The sequence below is a fragment of the Orbicella franksi genome, chromosome 6 (genome assembly GCF_964199315.1).
Source record: "Orbicella franksi chromosome 6, jaOrbFran1.1, whole genome shotgun sequence".
In the NCBI taxonomy this organism is placed as follows: Eukaryota; Metazoa; Cnidaria; class Anthozoa; order Scleractinia; family Merulinidae; genus Orbicella; species Orbicella franksi.
This window is the reverse complement of record NC_138150.1, coordinates 28,169,784-28,189,440: the sequence shown is the minus strand read 5'-3', so window position 1 is coordinate 28,189,440 and position 19,657 is coordinate 28,169,784. Positions and strand designations below refer to the sequence as shown.

The 19,657-nt window shown below is 41.2% G+C and overlaps 2 protein-coding genes across 4 annotated transcripts in view; one reads left to right on the top strand and one right to left on the bottom strand.

Annotated features, from left to right (window-relative positions):
• LOC145488855 (polycystin family receptor for egg jelly-like) overlaps window positions 1–14,363 on the top strand; it is a 30,423-nt gene extending 16,060 nt beyond the window's left edge. For all 3 annotated transcript variants that reach the window (XM_081467677.1, XM_081467679.1, XM_081467678.1), the window contains 16 exons: window positions 163–269; window positions 780–835; window positions 1,346–1,488; window positions 1,697–2,459; window positions 2,765–3,164; window positions 3,499–3,696; window positions 4,458–4,634; window positions 4,916–5,041; window positions 5,667–5,864; window positions 6,404–6,655; window positions 6,866–7,135; window positions 7,692–8,135; window positions 8,602–8,838; window positions 9,566–11,002; window positions 11,754–11,922; window positions 12,196–14,363. In XM_081467677.1, coding sequence (XP_081323803.1) covers window positions 163–269; window positions 780–835; window positions 1,346–1,488; window positions 1,697–2,459; window positions 2,765–3,164; window positions 3,499–3,696; window positions 4,458–4,634; window positions 4,916–5,041; window positions 5,667–5,864; window positions 6,404–6,655; window positions 6,866–7,135; window positions 7,692–8,135; window positions 8,602–8,838; window positions 9,566–11,002; window positions 11,754–11,922; window positions 12,196–14,204 — 6,986 coding nt within the window. In that variant the 3' untranslated portion in view covers window positions 14,205–14,363. The remainder of the gene's footprint in view (window positions 1–162; window positions 270–779; window positions 836–1,345; window positions 1,489–1,696; window positions 2,460–2,764; window positions 3,165–3,498; window positions 3,697–4,457; window positions 4,635–4,915; window positions 5,042–5,666; window positions 5,865–6,403; window positions 6,656–6,865; window positions 7,136–7,691; window positions 8,136–8,601; window positions 8,839–9,565; window positions 11,003–11,753; window positions 11,923–12,195) is intronic.
• Window positions 14,364–14,465: 102 nt separating this feature from the next.
• LOC145488868 (tRNA-dihydrouridine(16/17) synthase [NAD(P)(+)]-like) overlaps window positions 14,466–19,657 on the bottom strand; it is a 59,412-nt gene continuing 54,220 nt past the window's right edge. The window contains exons 8-13 of the mRNA XM_081467693.1: window positions 19,324–19,420; window positions 18,647–18,717; window positions 17,828–17,952; window positions 16,944–16,987; window positions 16,392–16,467; window positions 14,466–15,740 (exon numbers count right to left, since the gene is read on the bottom strand). Coding sequence (XP_081323819.1) covers window positions 15,622–15,740; window positions 16,392–16,467; window positions 16,944–16,987; window positions 17,828–17,952; window positions 18,647–18,717; window positions 19,324–19,420 — 532 coding nt within the window. The 3' untranslated portion in view covers window positions 14,466–15,621. The remainder of the gene's footprint in view (window positions 15,741–16,391; window positions 16,468–16,943; window positions 16,988–17,827; window positions 17,953–18,646; window positions 18,718–19,323; window positions 19,421–19,657) is intronic.

The window sequence follows — 19,657 nt, the reverse complement described above, 5'->3', positions numbered from 1 at the left end:
TCAAAACTATCCAGCAAAGTGAAGTTCAATGAAGACGATTCAGACCGCTCTCTGTCCGTACACATCTCCTTGAGCAAATATACCTTTGTACTGCCCGTCATATCATGTGTTATGTGTCGGAGTGCTACTTGACTAATGAATGTGTTTATTTTGTTTTCACAGCAACTATACGAGTTGTCTTTTTGAGAAAAAACCTTCAGTTTGACTTTAATCTTCTAAACAGCTCCTCTGCAGCTTATCAAAGTTTTGAGACTTTCATCAAGTCTCAGGTAAATATATCCTTTAATTGTCTTCCAAACTGGTGCAGAGAGTACATTATTGATATATAGCTAAATTGGCTCACACAGTTCACTTAAGATTGTTAATGACTGCCACTTAGTGAGAATACTCTGTTTATAAAATACTCTCAACTGTGATACAGGAAAGTAATTGATAACTTTGATTTAAACTATTTGCCGGTGGTTGAGGGTTTTTTATGTGCGGATTTGTTCTTCGGGGGAGGGGGGAAGACATTAGGAAGGAGGTGTTGATTCCTTTCCCCTCTTGTTAAATTATCATTTGACCTATTGCGTCATCCAGATCTTGTGCTCATTCTTTACAGCTCGATCGAATTCAAGTTTGTTTGTAACTTAATGATCTCAATGTATGGTGTGTTATTCATTGCATGTGACCCAATAAACGGAGCTCAGGCAAAGCAGATTCGCCCGCAATGCCGAGGGAGGAAAAGAGAAATACTATGGTTAGTCATGAAATAACCGCATTTGTTACCTTTTTTGTAGTTTCTGTCCCATCTTAGCTCAAAGGGTGTCACAGAAGTGAAAGTTCTATTCATGAGGTAAGTGCATATATGTGAATCGGTATATCAGATCAATGAAATAACTGAACAGTTTAGAGTATACACCCACTTACGGTTTTCCTACATATTTCTTACTTTACTGACGGCAAATACAATATAAGCATGATTCTCGTAATAAATGTACGTTACTTCGAATATGGTCGAATTTTCGAATTTGAACAATTGACTGTTACATGATATATAACCAAACATCGTGGGACTTACAGGCTAGCTTGGGTGTCAGTTCGCTAGGTGAAAATGGAGATCGGCACTTATCAAAGTGACAAAAACACTACTTAAACAATTTCGTAGAAGCTACAGGATTTTAAAACAATGCCGTTTTAGCTTCACCCAGCCAATATGGTGTTAAAGGGCCTAGGGCCCCAATAGCCCCATTGAACTCATTTCTACTTCTGTGTCAGACATTAGGCCGCGTTTCTCCGCCGTCAAAGGCTATATCAACCAAAATGATGAATAATAATTAATAAATGTCATGCTTTCCCTATGCAGACCAGGAAGTGTGGAAGTAACTTCGGCCTTAACTGTACCCAATCAAAATGACATAGCAGGCGTTCAACAAGCATTGGGCATCTATAACAAATCGGGAATTATAGGGAACATGTCTTGGATTGGTCGTTACTGGGGACCTGAAGGTAAGTTACCTTGTTCCGTCTTTTTATACAAGGCAAATTTTCTTCGTTGACAATTTCATTGCCTCTCACAGAAGCCTTAAAAGTTATTGTCAAATCGTTACTGAGTCACAATGTCGATCTCATCGTCTTTGTCGTCGTCAAACTTGGTATTATTATTGTTGTTGTTTGCTGTTAAAGCATTATAAAAATTCTTTCCTGTAATTTTCAGACGAGTCCTGTCAGCCTCCAGTTATCCGTATACTGAATCTCGCCGAATGGGGTGAAAAGCAGTCCAGTATTTCCATCTTTCGTTCAAAAGATCTCATTGTACAAACTCTCGTGTTAAAACCCAACTGTAACTCTTCACAGACGCTTTTGTTTAAATGGTATTTGGTCAAATATAGCGAGAATGCGGGCGGCAACACTATAATAGAAAGAAGAACCCTACTGGACACAAAGAGCAACGAATGGAATTTGCCGAAACGACAGCTTGATTACGGCCGATATTTTGTGGATTTCAGAGTGGCTATTGCAAGTAGCCCCCTGGTAACGAGTAGCGCTCTTGGATTTTTCACGATCACGAAATCTCCACTAATAGCCGACATATTGGGAGGTAACAAAGTAACACGAGGAAAAGGCAGTGTGATTACCTTAGACGGTTCGGCCTCTAGTGATCCTGATGTGGGGCCCGGTAACCACTCTTCGATGCAGTTTACGTGGTTGTGCAAGAAACAGCAAGAGCACTTTCCTGGTGGCTCTTTATCTTCACTTCCGGTTGTTACCCTGTTGTCGGGTCCAGGAAGAGGCGGTTGTTTTGGGACAGGTGTTGGAAAACTAAACTCTAGTGCAAAAGTAGTGCAATTAGACACAAGCCAAATGGTTGTGGGTGAATCTTATGACGTTAAACTTGTTGTGAAAAAGGACGACAGAGAAGACGACTTCGTGCAAGAAATTGAGATTGTCAGCGGTAATCCACCAGAAGTGACCATGAGGTAAATAACAATCTGAATGGGCTTTCACTTTCACTTTGTTAATATGATCGTTGCGCATGCGTTAAAGAAATGAAGGATGGCACGCCTTCACCTTATCTCATTACTTTAAGAAAGTCAGAATAAAAAGCGCAAAGGCCCAGTTCGCTGTATAAGACATGCCTGCAGGGAATCATGGCAGCTGTATTCATCTTCTTGGACTGGATATTTCTTTTTAGCAATACAACTACCATGATTCCCCGCAGGCCTGTCTCATAGAGGGAATTGGCCATTATGAGCAACTTTTAATGATTATTTTTCTCTTCGAGATGTCTTATCAACTGTGACAAGATCGCGAGTGTCTCAACACGGATCAGTGTCACAACCACCTGCACCGGGCTGGCATGTAAAGCGGCAAAATATCAATGGCAGCTTTTAACTGTTAACTCGATCGGCGACGAGCTCAGCGAAATATCTCTGACTCGAGACATGACAGAAACGGCCCTGGACCTTCCTGGTATAATCATCAAAGGAAACCAGCTCGCTCCACTTGACCCAAATTTGTTTTATCGATTGAAAGTTAACATCTCACAAGATGTCGGACCATCAGGAAATGCAGCTTACCAATTCAGAATGAACGCTTCACCCAGGCATGGACGCTGCACTGTGACACCCACTAATGGAGAGGCTTTGAAAACAGAGTTCGTCTTCATATGTGAAGATTGGAAAGTAAGAATGATTTTAAACTCTTCATAATTAATTGGCTTCCCACGTGACCTGATCCCCTCTTAGACTGCTGAGTTGGGTGTGTTACCTCAAGGAATGGCTTAAGCTGAGAAAACAGTCTGATGAAAATGGGCGTCGTTGGGTTTCTGTCTCATCGAGCAAGACCTACGAGCCAACCTCGTTCCCAGGGCCTCTCATCTTCCCTCTCATCTTCCCAGACCCTGGGAACGAGGTTGCCTACAAGCCTGCCTAAATAGTAGACATCTGCATACAGGCTGCTAGACCAAGTGCTAATGAATTACATTTGTATCATACCTCGCCTCATTTCTCTCTACAGGACTCAGACACACCGCTGACTTATGAGTTTCATTACAAAACTGACAATGGCTTGTACACCGTGGTTTCGTACGGATCTGAGGATCACGTGACCACAGTACTTCCCCCAGGAAAGAAAGAGGACGACTATGAAATCGCCTTCGAGATAACGGTGTCTGACAGCTTGTCGGCAGCCAATAACAGTTGCCTCAAAATAAAGGTGGGTACAAGAGCTTGTCGTGGGGGCGTGGTGGCCTCATGGTTAGTGTACTCGATTCCGGATCGAGAGGTCCGAGTTCGAGCCCTGGCCGGGGGATGTGTTCTTGGGTAAGACACTTAACTCTCACAGTGCCTCTCTCCGCCCGGGTATACAAATGGGTATCGTGGAATTTAATGCTGGGGGTAACCCTGCGATGGACTAGCATCCCATCCAGCTGGGAGTAGAAATACTCCTATTCGCTTCATGCGACTGAAAGATAAACGCCGGGCTGATGATCCACTTGGCTCATATGCAGTTTCACCTTAAAAGAGCTTGTCACAGCTGGGTATGATGATGGCTTTTGACTGAACGTGGTCACCGAGGGAAACGACCCTCGCCTGTGGCTCGTGTTCACATTTTAGGTTTTTTCTCATGGCCATGCAAATACGGTCGCCACCGTTTTCAACCAGTTCTTTTAACTCTCCAGCTGATCTTTCAGTTCAAATCATGGCACAGTCATGAGCCAGCATCATAGCTTAGAGGTCTGTATGTTTGATATGGCGAGATGTGTTTAGTCTGTCCACAGACCCACTATTTAATCTTGAGTTCGTCGAGATTGCACTCCAAATATTAACCGCGGAGGATATGACCGAGCCAAAATACAAAGGGGTGGGACTGGGGACACTTTCGCGCTCTGCACTCCCTCGCGCTCTCGAAGAAAAATAATTCCAAAAAAACTGTTTGTGGACAGACTGAGATGTGTAATATCATTACGTTCTCAGGTCACTCCTACCCCTAACGAGGATACCAGCGACTTGACAGAACTCACAGTCGGTAACAACAGTCAGTTTAACCAACTCGTGCAATCTGGGGATGTCAGAGGTGCGACACAGCTCGCGAATGCAGTGCTTCAGACCGCAAACCAGTTAAATTCAACTGCTACTCGGGATAAGATAGCGGTACGTGACAACATAACTCCAAAACATTCGTAAAAGCACCTGACACTAATATGATAAGCAGAATAGGACTGAAACCCGTTCCACCTACCTTCGTCTCTGGCGAAAAGCGCGAACACGTTTTAACTGTCTCTTGATTGATAATATTAGAAAAGGAATTAATGCGCAGAATGGTATGGCCACCAAAAAGTGCTTTTTGGAGAATCAGTTAAATATTCTCTTATCCTCTACATCCTTTAAAATGTTCTTTAAAAAAAACTGAGCCAGTTATTTCATTGTTACAGATCAAAGACTCCGTTGTAAAGAGTGTTTCCGATATAGAAGTACGTAATTTACAATCCTTAACTCAAGTGACGTCAGTGATAGCACGAGCAACACTGGAACCCAGTGAAGTGACATTTGACACACAGGTAAGCATGACTCCGCACATGACGGTCACGTGTTCAACGCCAATAGTTTCGTGCTCTGCCTATCACACATTATTACCTGTTGTAATAATAATAATAATAATAATAATAATAATAATAATATAACACTTTTGTGGCACACAACACTTGTTCGTGGCGCTTTACAAAAATTTCTTTAAAAAAAACTTTCTAACCCTAAGGATGATTTGGCATTTAGCACATCAATTCTGTTAATTAGACCGCCATTAACAATGCAAACCTTTTAGAAAAGATAAGTTGTATTATTACACGCACAGACGTTTAATAAAGGGCTGTAGGTGTTATACCAGTTCTTGATTGCAGTACCGAGCAGTGACTTTTGAATCTGATGTTTCCTTACAATATCTATAGAAGCAGACAGGCAAAGCGAAGAATAGAAAAAACCAACCCTCTGGGGAAACTGTCCTGATCTATCACTAAATTTCCAACATGAACATGACACAATATATACTGCAATTAGCAAGGAGAAATTATCTGTTCGAAGATTGGGATTGTTGGGATTGGGATTGTTGGGATTTATATCAGCAGGTATCAAATCTGTATCTGGTCCATGTCAACTCGATTTAAATTAACTGTATTCTTTTATTAGAACCTTGCTCTTCAAACTCTTACATCTATGACGTCACTTCTACAAAGCAAGACGAAAGAAGATTATGCTTCTGAATCCGTCCTAGTTGAGCAAGGCGGAGAGAACCTGGTACTGAGTCTCGGTAACCTCCTGAACTCTGCTGCGGAGAAAGCGAGTGTGATTAGTAAGACAAAGGAAACTGTGGAAAAACGAACTAAGGTAAATACCTCATGTAGTAACCAACTATATTTCTCTCGAATGTAAATGTTTTGCAAGTGTTTTTCTCTAGCATCGAGAAGGAAAATTTGCGTAGTAGGAATAACAGATCTAACGTTGAAATCAAATTGTAAAGTTTGATGCTTGTGTGGTTTCGGATCTTTTCTTCGGAGTCCAGTGTAGTCTCCGGAAGAGATAGAAATATCCCGATATCTTTAGAAAAATAAATTCTATTTCTACAGGTTTATGCAGAACAATTCAAATAAATGTAAATAGAAATTTTCAAGGTTGTCCATATCGTAATCCTCTTTTTGTTCTCGCCCTCAGTAGTCATCTGAGCTAGGTGATCCTCACTTCCTTAGTGGTCGGGTCATTTCTTGAACACTGCATTACATTTGTGGTTAAAATAGAATAGATTGCCCGTCTAAGCTTTGGCAGAAGTCAGAGGAGCACAGCTACTGATTTGCTCGTAAAACGTTCCCTAATATCTCATGATGTGACAACTTGCAGAATTACAAAACAACTGACATTTCGCCTTGCAGAGCGAGAACATATCCAGAGATACTGAAAAACTCATCGACGACGTTGGTACAGCTCTATTATCCAAAATGATGGTGGATCAAGACCCTCGTCTTGTTCATACAAAGTCTATGAACATGGAGCTTAACAGACTGAGCCGCCGCTCTCTGGACTCCAACACCAACTTCACAAAAGATGATTTAGCAGGTTTTAGATTCCCCTTTAGCGCCATAACTGATGACAAAGCAAAAAATGCGAAGTTCATTGACAGTGTGGTAAGTTTCCATTCCTGCTGTACAATAGTGTTACAGTATTTCTACGCTGTCTAAATAGGCTATGAGGTCCTCTAACGTATTCGCTCCCCAATACTGGGTATCTTTGTAATCAATGCTTATATAAACGCATGAGCTTTGCAGAATTGTTCAAATGTGAACGGCAATTGAAGTGCTGTAAAATTTTAAGTTGCATTTTATGTTTTCTATCAGATGACTACGAACAGCTTCAATCCTTTCACATGGGACAGCAGCTCCGCCCTTGTGAAGTCTCATGTCCTGAGCTTGAACATCAAAGATCATGAAGGAAAACCGTTAACAGTCAAAGATAGCAAGGAGAATATAGAGATTAAGATTCCACGTGAAGTAAAAATACCGCCAGAGGAGAGCGTGTCTTACTTTGTTAAACCCAGCACTGAAGGAAAGATGCAATACCACGAAATGGACTTGCCGCGCACGGAGGGTAACGCTGTAAGACTTAGAGTGAGTATGATGGCCTTAACATAGGGATCGTTCAGTGGGGTGGAGGTAGAAGGCGCGGAGCATGAGCTCTAATGATTAGTTGCCTGAACACAGAATCGAGACGCCCAGTGTCAAGCACTGATCAGAGGCAGGAGTCTTTACTCTCGCAGAACCTCTTTCTACCTTGGAGTATAAACGGGTGTCAACAAGTAGTTGAGAAGCTGGATAACACGTATATGTTCCTAGCATCTCCTAGTCACTCAATGAGTTTTCGATGCTAAAAAATGGTGAATCACCAGTCTTTGAGAAAAGGAAAATAAATTCGAAAAAACTTTCCGCCTTTTACATTCTTGAACCCGGCGAAACACTGTTTCCTCTTCGTCTTCTTTGGGGCACCACGTCTCAACGCTATAAAATTTATCACAAGATATGTTTATTGATAAATGTTCACAGTCCTTTTGAATTCCAGTTACCGATATTGTTTTAAGTTGTTATTTCATTTGTTTTGAGGATATTTTGCGACACAATCGCGTCCCTCTGGATAAGTCACTAACCTTGTCACAAATCTCTTTATCAGATCAAGCCAAATGGAACCACCGTGTTAAGAGTATTTGTGCGATATGGTCAGCGGCCGACTGTCACAGAATATGACGCAACTAAGAAAATCCCGGATGAGTCGTGCTCTCTGACGTCCCAGAATTCCCATGGTAATTGCAACGGAGAAGCTTACGATATGGTCCTGTTACACGAGGTGATAAGCAGACCGGGTCCCTACTTTATTGGAATCCTTTACGAAGAAAATAACGAAGGACCCCAGAGGCGCAAGAAACGATCTTGTTTCGGACAGGGTCGACAGAAGAGATCATGTGTGCAGTTCAAGGATCCTCCAAAACCAGAGAACATAACGGTGAAGCCAGTGTTTAACTCAAGGACAGACAGGAATTACACGATGAGCATCCAAGAAGAAGCATGCCTGTTTTGGGACAGCAGTGAAGAGCGCTGGCTATCAAGAGGATGTAGAGTAAGCCATTCATTGGAGAAAAAGTTCTTCTTTTCTGTTCCATGTTATGTCAAGAAAACGCGCAAATTATGAGCCCGTATTGTGCCAGGCGGTGTTTGAGACGGTTCACGTGATTTGCACGGTAGAGTCGTATTTTAGTTTCGTCATTCGCACGCGCCTTATGCGATTAGTACGATATTTCCAGATGATGCAGGATGTATCACAAAAGCTAGAAGTCCCCCAAAAAGTGACATAATAGTAGAATAAAACATCCCGTATGTCCTTATACGTATGTGTAACATACAATACGCGCGGACATTTCATTCACTGCTCCTATTTTAACGAGGCCCTTCGGCGCTCGGAAAAATAGTACGCAACTAGTGAAATATCCACGCGTTTTATAAGTTAAACCATCAAATAAGGTGTATGTACATTTAAATATTCAAAATCTTGAACATACAAATTATAAATTTCTTCCTTTCAAAAGGTTGGACAAAGATCTGATTTAGCTTCCCTACATTGCCTGTGTAACCACCTGACATCATTTGGCGGAGGAGTCCTGGTGATGCCGAACACGCTGGACTTCGATGTCGTGTTCAAGGAGTTTAAACGATTGGGCGAAACTGGCAATGTGGCCGTCCTTAGTGCTATAATAGTTGCGCTGTTGTTGTATTTACTGGTGGTGATATTTGGAAGGAGAGCAGACAAACGAGATAAAGCGAAGGTAAAAAGCAGGGATTTCTTCTTTTCCGTGGAAACTAGTCGTTTAATTGTTAAAAAGGTCACAAAGTCGCGGGGAATGATGGAACTTCTAAATTGTATAATAATAAAAGTATAATAATACACCAAAAAGACTTTTAACCATAATTTGGAGGATTGAGAACAACGGACGTCTAGCGAGAAGAATATGAAAAGTTTGGGCTAAAAATAGCTTTAGGTTACTTTTCGTCGCGCTATCTAACGTTACGTTATGTTATGTTACTTTACTCTATCTTACATCCAGTTACAGTACCTCACTGTGACCAAACTATAATCAGCAATGTTTTACTTTATAGTTTTTCCTGATTCACATTTAATAACTCCACTTTTATTTTTTGTTTTTTGTTAAGAACTTTGTGACATGCCCTAATCGCACAAGTGTATCCAGCTAGAATTCATAAGTTGCGCTGCTTGTCCTTTTTTTTTTTGCTATTTATCTAGCCGGTAATAGATACAAAATTACATCAAAATTAAGACGCATGGCCACAAACAACTAATCCTTTCAAGGGTGGAATATTTGTCGAAGCTTGACTTAATGAAGTACCCCATGCCCATAAGCCCAACCTAGTTTATGTAGTTTCAGCTTCAACTCAAAACTGAAACTAAGCATATTAGAGAAAATATCATTTAAGTAGCAGCGATTATGTTTCCCAACAGTTTGCCTCGTAATATGTTTTGTTCCGTTTCTTTAGACCGGTCCAGCTTTTCATATACCGCTATCTGAAGAGACAAGTTTCGAGTACGAACTGACAGTGGTGACAGGGGTGTGGAGGGGCTCTGGGACGGATGCCAATGTCGTCATCGTCATTCACGGAAGCGAGGCAGAAAGTCAACCCATAATACTCAACAAGAACATGATCACCTCAAGAACAGTCCTGGCACGTGGAAACGAAGATGCGTTCGTGATTCATCTGCCCATGTCATTGGGCGAAGTCCAGTACATACATGTCAGACACGATAATTCAGGGAAAAATCCTTCGTGGTATTTCAGCCATGCAACCATTAGCGATCGTCAAATTGGGAAAACATGGACATTTCTGAGTAATACTTGGTTTGCATTGGAAAAAGGCGACGGGAAAATAGACAGACTTGTATTTCCTATTTCATCTCTGGAAACGAAAACGTTGAAATATTCGCTGAATTCTAAAGGCTCTAAGAGCTTTTCCGAAGGCCACCTGTGGCTCTCTGTTGTTACTAAACCGCCTTGGAGTAAATTCACCCGAGTACAAAGAGCCACTTGTTGCCTTAGTTTATTGATGTCCGCCATGTTGGCTAATGCCCTGTTTTACAGGACAGACAAGGTAGCCGATCCTACCATTCAGATTGGCCCGTTGAAGTTCAGTTGGAGGCAAATCGTGGTTGGAATCGAGAGTGCCTTGATAGTGACTCCAATAAACTTGCTGATCATGGCCTTATTCAAGAATAGTTCTGAAAAGCCTTCAAGTAAAGTCGACGCGAGAGAGAGAGAAAATAATCCTGCTTGTTTGCAACGTAAAAGCACGCATTCTCGTTTAAGCTGCGCGGAGAATGATAACGAAGTTGTTGAAGCATCAAACGAAAAGAGCTCGATCTGGACGAGAACGCTTCGACGACTGCGCGCCGGAACCAAAAAGGACGTCATGTTACCCCACTATTGTGTATACATTGCCTGGTTTCTAAGCTTTGCTACGGTTTCTGTTTCTGGAACATTCACATTTTTCTTCAGTTTGCAGTGGGGAAAAGAAATCTCCAACCAATGGCTATCCTCCATGCTGGTGTCCTTTACAGAGGACCTGTTTGTTCTACAACCGATCAAGATAGTCCTTTTAATTGTTCTAACGGCGTGTTTCTTTAGCAAAAATGATTCTAAAGTCGTTAATCATCACTTGAAGACTGAACAACAAATACCTTTCGAAAACAAAGAAGCTAACCACGCTGCGAGTGTCGAAGTTGAGATCCTAAATGAAGACGAATTAAACAACGCAAGGGAATACCGCGTGAAAGAGGCAAAGATGTACTCCTTTGGCAGAGAGCTGGTTGGCTATCTTCTGTTTCTCACATTATTGACGATTGTATGCTACGGTAATAGAAGTTATCATGGATATCTCATGACCAAGAATATTAAAGATACCTTCAGCAACTTTTCTTTGGTAAGAATCAGGTTTTAGTTAAGCGTATATATTGTTACCCCAAGGTCTACGTACAAAAATGATGCGAAAAGAATATTCTTTTTCTCGATGAATCAGGTTTTTTGCAGGAATATTCTTCTCTGTTACACGGCAAAGTATTTTTCAGACAAATTCCAAGCTTTCTGATTGGGTCTTTCTTGGTCGGGCAAAAACATATCGTGCGAAACCCCGTCCTCTCTGGCTAGCCTGACACATTTCAGTTCCTCTGAAACAAAGAAATCACGCGTACTTTACAAAGTGTTTAATTCACGTTTGTGCTACACGCATTCGCTCTCCACTCGTAAAGAAACTAGTACATGCTGGCACTTCCGATTCCATCCAATATTTCTTACAATTTTTGACGCCTTTCACGCGAAAATCCAAGTAAGGTATCATATAAATGTCGGACACGAATACCTTAGGAAATGTTCCCCTTTCGTAAATAGGCTATTCCGAGTTGCGTTTTGCCTCTGTGTCAAAACGAGTCTTCGGGTGAATCCGTTCATTTGGAAATGTATACCCCTACAGGTTTATTTTCATGCAAATCAAACTCATTTTCAAATGAAAGGTTTTGCATGAGTACTCGTTTTGAAACAGAGGCTTAAGGTAATTCAGAAATGGCTCATAAACGTCGTGAAACAAAACTTTTCTTACTATCAAGATCCACTTGTGTTATGTCAAGACATTTTTATGCGTATATGATATATAATCTATGGCTATTGTTCCTTTCCAGGCAAAAGATCCAAGGTATTTTTGGAAGTGGCTGGATGGTCAGTTTGTGAATGGTATTTACGCTACGGAGTGGTATAACAAAGAGAAAGTAAAAGAACAAGAATACATCGATAACAAAATGTCCATTCTCCTCGGAATGCCTCGCTTGAGACAACTAAGAATCCAGAAAAGTAAGTTTAAAATTTGACAGAGAGTATATTTCTACAGATCTTGAAACAAGCAAATTAGACTCGCTGAGAGAGAGATGTGGAAGCTATCACCGAGTCTTTCACATCTCCACTTCTAATGTCATGTCAGACCTCAAAGACTGGAAATGTAGGAACACTTTCGACTGACAGCTAAATATGGTGACACTGAGAAAAAAGAAACCCTTCCAAATTACGGAAAGTCTTCCCAAACGTATGCGAAATAAATAATATTCTTGCTTATTCTTTCTGTTTTAGATTCTTGTATTGTCCCAGAAGAGGCTCAAAACGTAATAAAGCACTGTAATGACTTCTACAGCTTCGATGAAGAGGACAGAACACATTTAAACCTTCCAGGCTGGCAGCCATTCACGGGCTCCGATGAATGGGCCAATGTTTCTGACCTATGCCCGGCACCATGGCGATACGCGCCAAGTGAGAGTCTCCAGGAGTCACCGAGCTGGGGTCTCTTCCATGTTTATGCTGGAGGTGGCTATGTTGCAAATTTAGGATACACAAACGACACTGCCAGAGCAGTTATTTCCAATTTGCACAAATTCGGTTGGATCGACCGCGAAACCCGCGCAATCTTGCTTCAATTCAGTATTTATAATCCCAACACAGGCTACCTCAGTATTGCAACGTACCATTTTGAGATCTTGCCGACTGGTTATGGCAATCCTTTCCCGACGATCGACACGTTGCTACTTACAAGCACTCAAACTGGTTTTTACCAGTTTTACCTCATTTGTCAGTTGCTGTTTATCATCATGGTATTTCTCTTTGTTCTGAAAGAGGTCTACAATATCTATCGAAAGAGATGCGCCTATTTTCGAGACGTCTGGAACTGGGTTGAAATTTTACAAATAATTTTTTCCTTTCTAGTGGTGGTCTTCTATGTCATAAAATCGAAAATGGTTCTCAACAGCGCTATAAAGGTGAAAGAAAACCCATTTGTTTCTGTGAGCTTTGGAGAGGCCATCTCTTGGCACCACGCAGAGACTGCTGTTTTAGCCATAGCAGTTTTCATTGTAACTGTGAAGCTACTGCGCATGATCCGTTTCAACCCTCATATCAGTATAATGATGTCATCATTTCGTGTGTCTAGAAGTTTACTTTTCTCCTATTCGATTATTTTTATCATCATTTTCCTATCGTACGCTCAGTTTGGTTTACTGGCGTTTGGTAGTGACATTCAACGCTATTCCACATTTCAGCGCATGCTGTACTCAGAGTTTCTCATGTGTCTTGGCGGGAAAATGGGTTTGGTCGAATTGAAAAGAGCAAACCGCGTTCTTGGGCCTCTGTTTGGGTTTTCGTTTAATATGCTGATGGCCTTTATATTTCTTAACTTTTTTGTCGCAATTTTGAATGATTCTTACGAGGACGTAAAAGACAACACAGACAAACAATCAAAGGAATTTGAGATGGCCGATTTTATTCTCGATAGACTAACTGAACTTCTGGGATTCAAAAACAGAAGCCAACGTGAAAGAAATGATAATGTAAGTGACATTCATTCGGGTGAAGCCAGTGGTGAAGATCCGGGTTTGCTTGAACAGAGAGGATCTAACACAAGGGACAAAGTTAGCTTTCCAACTTTAGCGATCTATTCTAACAGACTTCGCCGTATAGCAAGACGAAGACAACGACAAAACTCAAAATTACGGCGGAAAAACAAAACCGAAAGGAACACGCAGAAAGTTGGGTTTGACGAGGAGAAACTTGCTGGCGCAGAATCGTCTAATGAAAATCTCCAAAAAGAGAACTTGGTCGTACCAAGTATGGTTGATTTATACTTTTTAGTCCAAGAGCAAGCGTTTGACAGAATAGAAGACTTGACTAGAAAAATTGTAACGGACGACGTACGTCAAGATGTTGAACTTCTGTCGTTGATTCGGTTTTTACAGCGCAGAAAAGACAGCCAGGCTTTAGATCTTAGTCCAGAAACAAGTTTCACCTTGGACGATTCAGAAACAATTTCCACCTTGGACGAAATCGAAATAGCTTCTTCCATGTCAGCCTCCCCATGCTTATCAATTAGACTCATCGACTTGGAGAGAAGCAGTGTTGAACTGGGAGATTATTCTGACAGTGAAACACCCAAACCTCTTCGAAGTAGGACATCATCGCATCCGTTACCGCCGCACTTAAGAGGGAAAGAGCTTCGGGAACAGCTTCGGTCAACTTTAACAAGGAAAAAGACTCAATCTGCTAAACGACCGGCTCCTGACCAACCTCTCTTCAAGTACTACTCGTTCTTATAATTTCATAGCGACATATTCTTGGACAACACGTGACATCTTATCAGAAGTGACACACGCTAGCTTCTATAGCTATGGAGTCGTCTAGTACCCACGGTCTGTGGGTTCCTCAGACAAAGTCCAGCTGTGGCCCTGGGACGAGATTGTCGATTGAGCTTGTCGTCACCAGGATACCTCACTTGCTTGGCAACACCTATGCCTGCGGGCTCAGTCAACTTAACATGTGTCTTGTTCTCCACAGTGTAAAGTTGAATCTTTCCATACTACCTAACCTTACAATACAATTTTAATAAGGAACTATTCCATCAACTAAAATCCTGGTTAATTAATTTTATATCCTTAGAAATAATGAGAGCCACTGGGTCATGCCTTAGTTTCAACAGGTCATTTCGGAGTTGCCTTTTGCCTCTGTGTCAAAACGAGTCTTGGTGCGAAACCATTCATACGAAAATGTGTCCCTGTTACAGGTTTATTTTTCTGCAAACCAAACTCATTTTCGTATGAAAGGTTAAATTTTGCACAAGGACTCGCTTTGAAACAGAAATGGCCCATTCCCACAGGTTTTAATATAGATTGCAGTTTTTCACTCATTTCGAGTGAGTTTCATATTTAGTTACTGTGGGAAGAACCGTCGTTTGAGTGTTGTATGAAGCATGTATCAGGTGTCCTGAGCAGCGCCAGGAACTGCCAACGGAAAAAAAACGCAACTGGTCTCAATGAAACACTCGCCTATTTTCACTACCAATAAATTATCAAGCATTCCGGTTATAAGAACTCAGAAATGTCTCTCTTAACGAAACGAGCGTGGATACTAGTAACAGACAACTTACGATAACCTCGTGATAGAATTTCATGGCATAACCACTAGGTTTAAAATCTGTTCTTTTTCGGATCATCTCACAACTTTATTCTAAGAATATTCTAAATCTAATCTTCTCGTAATTAGCTAACTAATCAAACAAATAAAATACACAAATGTAATTACTTCTCCGCGAACAGCAATAACAACGTCATTCTTTTCGTAATAAAAAGCTTGTCCCGCAGCCCTACATCACAACTCCCTCGTTCCCAATTCACTTGAGGACGATATGTTCAAATCCGCGACCTGTATCACGCGACCGTGTCAGGATTGTGGCATGCGAGAATTATCCCGTTCCTGGATCTACCCCCGCCCCCACACAAGAGATCTTGGAACCAGATTACATCACGACTTCAATTGTGTGGTAAGAAGAATGTTTGTCGGCAGAACTGAATCGAAAGACCATGGTACAGATTTCACTAGTATTGAGAATCCGTCACCGCGACCAGGGTAATTGCATTCTGAGGTCGCCGGGCTTAGAAGTGGAAAAAAGCACCAAGTTTGTACATTCGACTACCAAACTCATCCAAGTTCTATCCCTCGTCTGTCGTCTGTCGTCTGTCAACTCGGTAACTGTTCAGTTTCCACCGTTTTGTTAAGCTCTTTTTCAACAAGGTGATTATTAATTTCTTTCGGGGTTGAATCGTCTGCTTTTAAACGAGCTGCTTTGATTCGATGTCCTGAAAGAAAAATGTACATCAGGCAAACGGAGCAATGTATTATGTAGCTATTATGTACTAAGCAATGCTACCGTAAAGTCCCGAAATTGACTGATAACTCCGAAATTGACATTTAAATGACTCTCTCATTACAAAGGCAATGTATTACTCCGTTTTGTGTATTCTTTTCAACAAGACTTGTGCCTTATATTGAGAGAATTTTGATTCTAATCGCTTCACGTGGTTCACGTTCTATCTACATGTACCCTGAGGTACAGACCGCTCCCCCATCCCTCCCCCCCCCCCCCACCCCCACTTAACGTAGCTATAGGCCAAGGCTGCTAAATCCTCACGTGACCAGGGTCGCCGGGTACTGTCGGAACAAAACACTCTATATACTCTGTTAAAGTAAATGTAGTTTTTGAAAGTAATTCTGTGTGTAGAAAAAGAGATACCTTGCCAGCAGCTGATGTCATCTATGCAGATAGCAAGAAAGTAATAGAAAGTAACAAACTTTGTTGACCGATGGAAAAACCGTGTATGAACGAACACATCTCAAACATCGTTTTACCTTATCTTAAAATTGAACTTGATAATCCACAAGGCATGAAATTATGATTAGTTTAATTAGCAATAACTTTTTAGGTCCGTTCTAATTATGTCAATAATTACCTCGACAGTCCAAGGCCTCGTCAATTGCCTTGATGCGACAACAAATACGACACAGATCGAATGAACATTTCATGCCCTGAAAGGAAAAGAAATAAAAATATTATTTGAGTGTATTCTTGGTTTTCACTAACGCGACGTCATCGACGCCATGTTGCATGAAAATAACAAAAGATTTGCGATTGCATATCCAACATGTCCGCCACGCCACGCGATTGCCGGAAACACGAGACTCTTCCTCATTTTCTCTTGCTGAAAACCATCATCATTAGGCACGAGAACTATAGCAAGAGAAACTTCGAAATTCCAGAAAAAACATCAGCCATATTCTACATTATTCTGGCGCAAAATTCATTGAAAACTCGCGCTAAATTTATCTGAACAAAAAATTCATCGCGCTAAATTTATCTGAATTTACTGACTAAGATTCGCTTACACAGCTTAGCTCTTCGAGCCTTCACGGCTCTATTGCGAGCAGTGACGTCACCAACCAGCCAGCAAGGACTAGGTTCATGTAAGAGAGTATTTTAAACATGGTACCACTGTGGTATCTACCTTAGGATTGACTGCACACTTTGCACAGATCGACCAAGTCCTTTCTGTGGAATAAAGGCACAGACACGTCATCAAATTATGCTCAAAATCATGTAAGGCCGCAGTGTGAGAGTAAATTGTTACATCCGCAAAACATAACAGGAATACAATGACCAAGCGTTAACAAAGCGAGTAGATAACCTAGACGAAGTTAAACCCACTGTTCAGAAAGGCCACGCCTAAACCAGCGTTCAACCAATGGCCATTTTACAGTTGTTTGCTCAGTGACCTGGCCTTCGAACGGCAGCGAGGCTGGAGGACATTGTTTTGAAACAGACTTCACTGCTTTTGTTGTGTAAATGAAGTTGTTCTAATGCTAGCAAGTTGTATTTACATGACAAAAGCAGAGAGGTTTGAATCAAAGCAAGGTCACCTCCAGCCTCGCTGCCATTTAAAGGCCAGGACACCGAGCAGACAACTGTGAAATGGTCTCTTGCTATACTGCAGCGGCGTTCAGTCCTGATTGATAATCATCGAACATCACTCTGCTCAATCACAAAAAGCAAAGACAATCCGTTGAACCAATCAAAACCGCAGGCAAATACACGCAGCTGATGCAAAGCGTGGGAAAGCGCGTGAAAGCATGTGCAAGCGACTGCTTTCGGTTTCACTACACGAATTAAATTCGATAAACCACTCTATATGTAAACGCAGTCTACTTGAGCCACAACTCGTCTACGCTAAAACCTATATACAATTTAACGTCCACCACAGAAGTGTGGATACAGTAAGTAGTGATCATGATCCTTCAGTCTCTTGATCTTGAGCTCTACACTAAACATTAGCCACTGTACTGTGACTTCTACAAATACAACAGCTTGGTTACAACAAAACAGTTAAACTACCATTTCGCGCTTTCACTTTCTTTTTCTTCATGGCTTTCTTCATTTCTCTGGCTTTTGTAACCTCTTTGATTCTCTCTTCGTCTTCCTTCATCTGTTCCAGCGTTCTCTTTACTCCTGGATTCGATCTAAAGCAAACACACAAAAATGAGCGAAGGAGTCCCTGAAGAAACAATATACTGTCTTCCTGTCTCTCTGTTTCGAGTCTGATAATCCAGTTATTTGAAGCGGCCTGTAGAGACACCCCCTAAATTAAATTTCGAGTTAACGCTGATTCAGCTTCGAACATTATTCCCCAGACGTAGACTCATAACGATGAAAATACACAAGCAGACTCCTCCTAAAACGGACCAGATATAATTCGTGACAGAGGGAGTCACGCACTACGTTACATTCCTCTGTATCCGTTATATTTTAACTGTCATGCAACGCTTTAGGAGTAAGACGACTAATTGCAAAGAAGAACCCTGCTACGCAATTTGACGAGCTTTAATGGTCGATTAACGATCATGGCTTTCTTGGAAAGTTTTAGTTAACACATGTTCTGTTCTTATCTCTGTTTTCGATTGAGTGAGGCTATGTAAACAAGGTTTCGTTGGCTTTATTGTGCGAAAGAAATATAAAATGGCCGGTTCTTGCTTTCGTGACATGATGTAAACAGCTTCAAAATACTTATGCCAATCCTAGCCGCTAGTGAGCAGAAGTCTTTTTTAAAATTTCCTGTGTTGTGTTTGCATTATGTAAACTGACGTAACGCTTACTCTCCTGGTACTGTGCATACAATAATCCCACGCACACCTGCCCGAAATTTAACATTCTTACCTTATGTATGGCTGACATCTCCAATAAGGAATAACTGTGGAGTCCGGTTCAACGTTTTCTTCGATATCTTTCTACAAGGAATACATACATACATAGCAAGAACTGTTAATTCTAAACCTTTCGAATCGACTCTTTTGACTTATGAAATGATATATTAAATGTTTAGTAAAAGAACAGTAAATAAAGAAAAATAAGACGACACAAACACAAAAATCATTCCATGAAACGACTAAGTAACATTATCCTCTTATTTCTCTGCTTCGTTGAAAACGTGACAATCGAGCATTCTGTCTCTAGTTTAGACGACAAGCAGTCTAAGGAACAGAGAACTACACGAGAAAAAAATACCTGCGGGAAACTGAAGACGAGACTCGCGTGTCTTGCATCTTCTGATCGCGCGGCTATTTTTTGCTCTCTCTTTTTTTTTTTCCGCTTCTAGCACAATGATTTAAGGAAAAAGAGGGATGACATGTGGTACAATAGAGCGTCAAACTCATGTACCACCTTCGTTCTTTTCTACCTCTCTGTATCGACTGTTTTGCAATAAGATTGCTCCATTGCCGGTAAAGTATTTATTTACTGGGCATTACTTTTTAATAGGAGTTTTTTTTTGCCCTTTCTTCACGCAGCACTTCAACTAACTGAACACATGTAGGAAGCTACCCATGCAAACAAACCTGAATTCTCTCTTTCAACGTCTGACATACTTCTTTCATTTTCTCGATTGACTTGGCTGTTCCCAGGATATCTCTCAGGTCTTTGTTTTTATCCAGACTACAAAAAACAAAACAAACTTCGTGTTCATGCTGAAATATCTAACCCCCACTCCCCTCAACTTCCCCACCGTTTTTACAGCTTTTACAGCTTTTACACAGTACAATCATCACTGGTGATTAAGCCCTTTGGGGACTTCCTGTCAAGACCTTTTAGTGCGGAAATGCGGAGGCTTACAGGAACCAATTAGAGAAGGTTCTGAATGTACTTATCAAAGAAACCGAACGGACCTGTTGT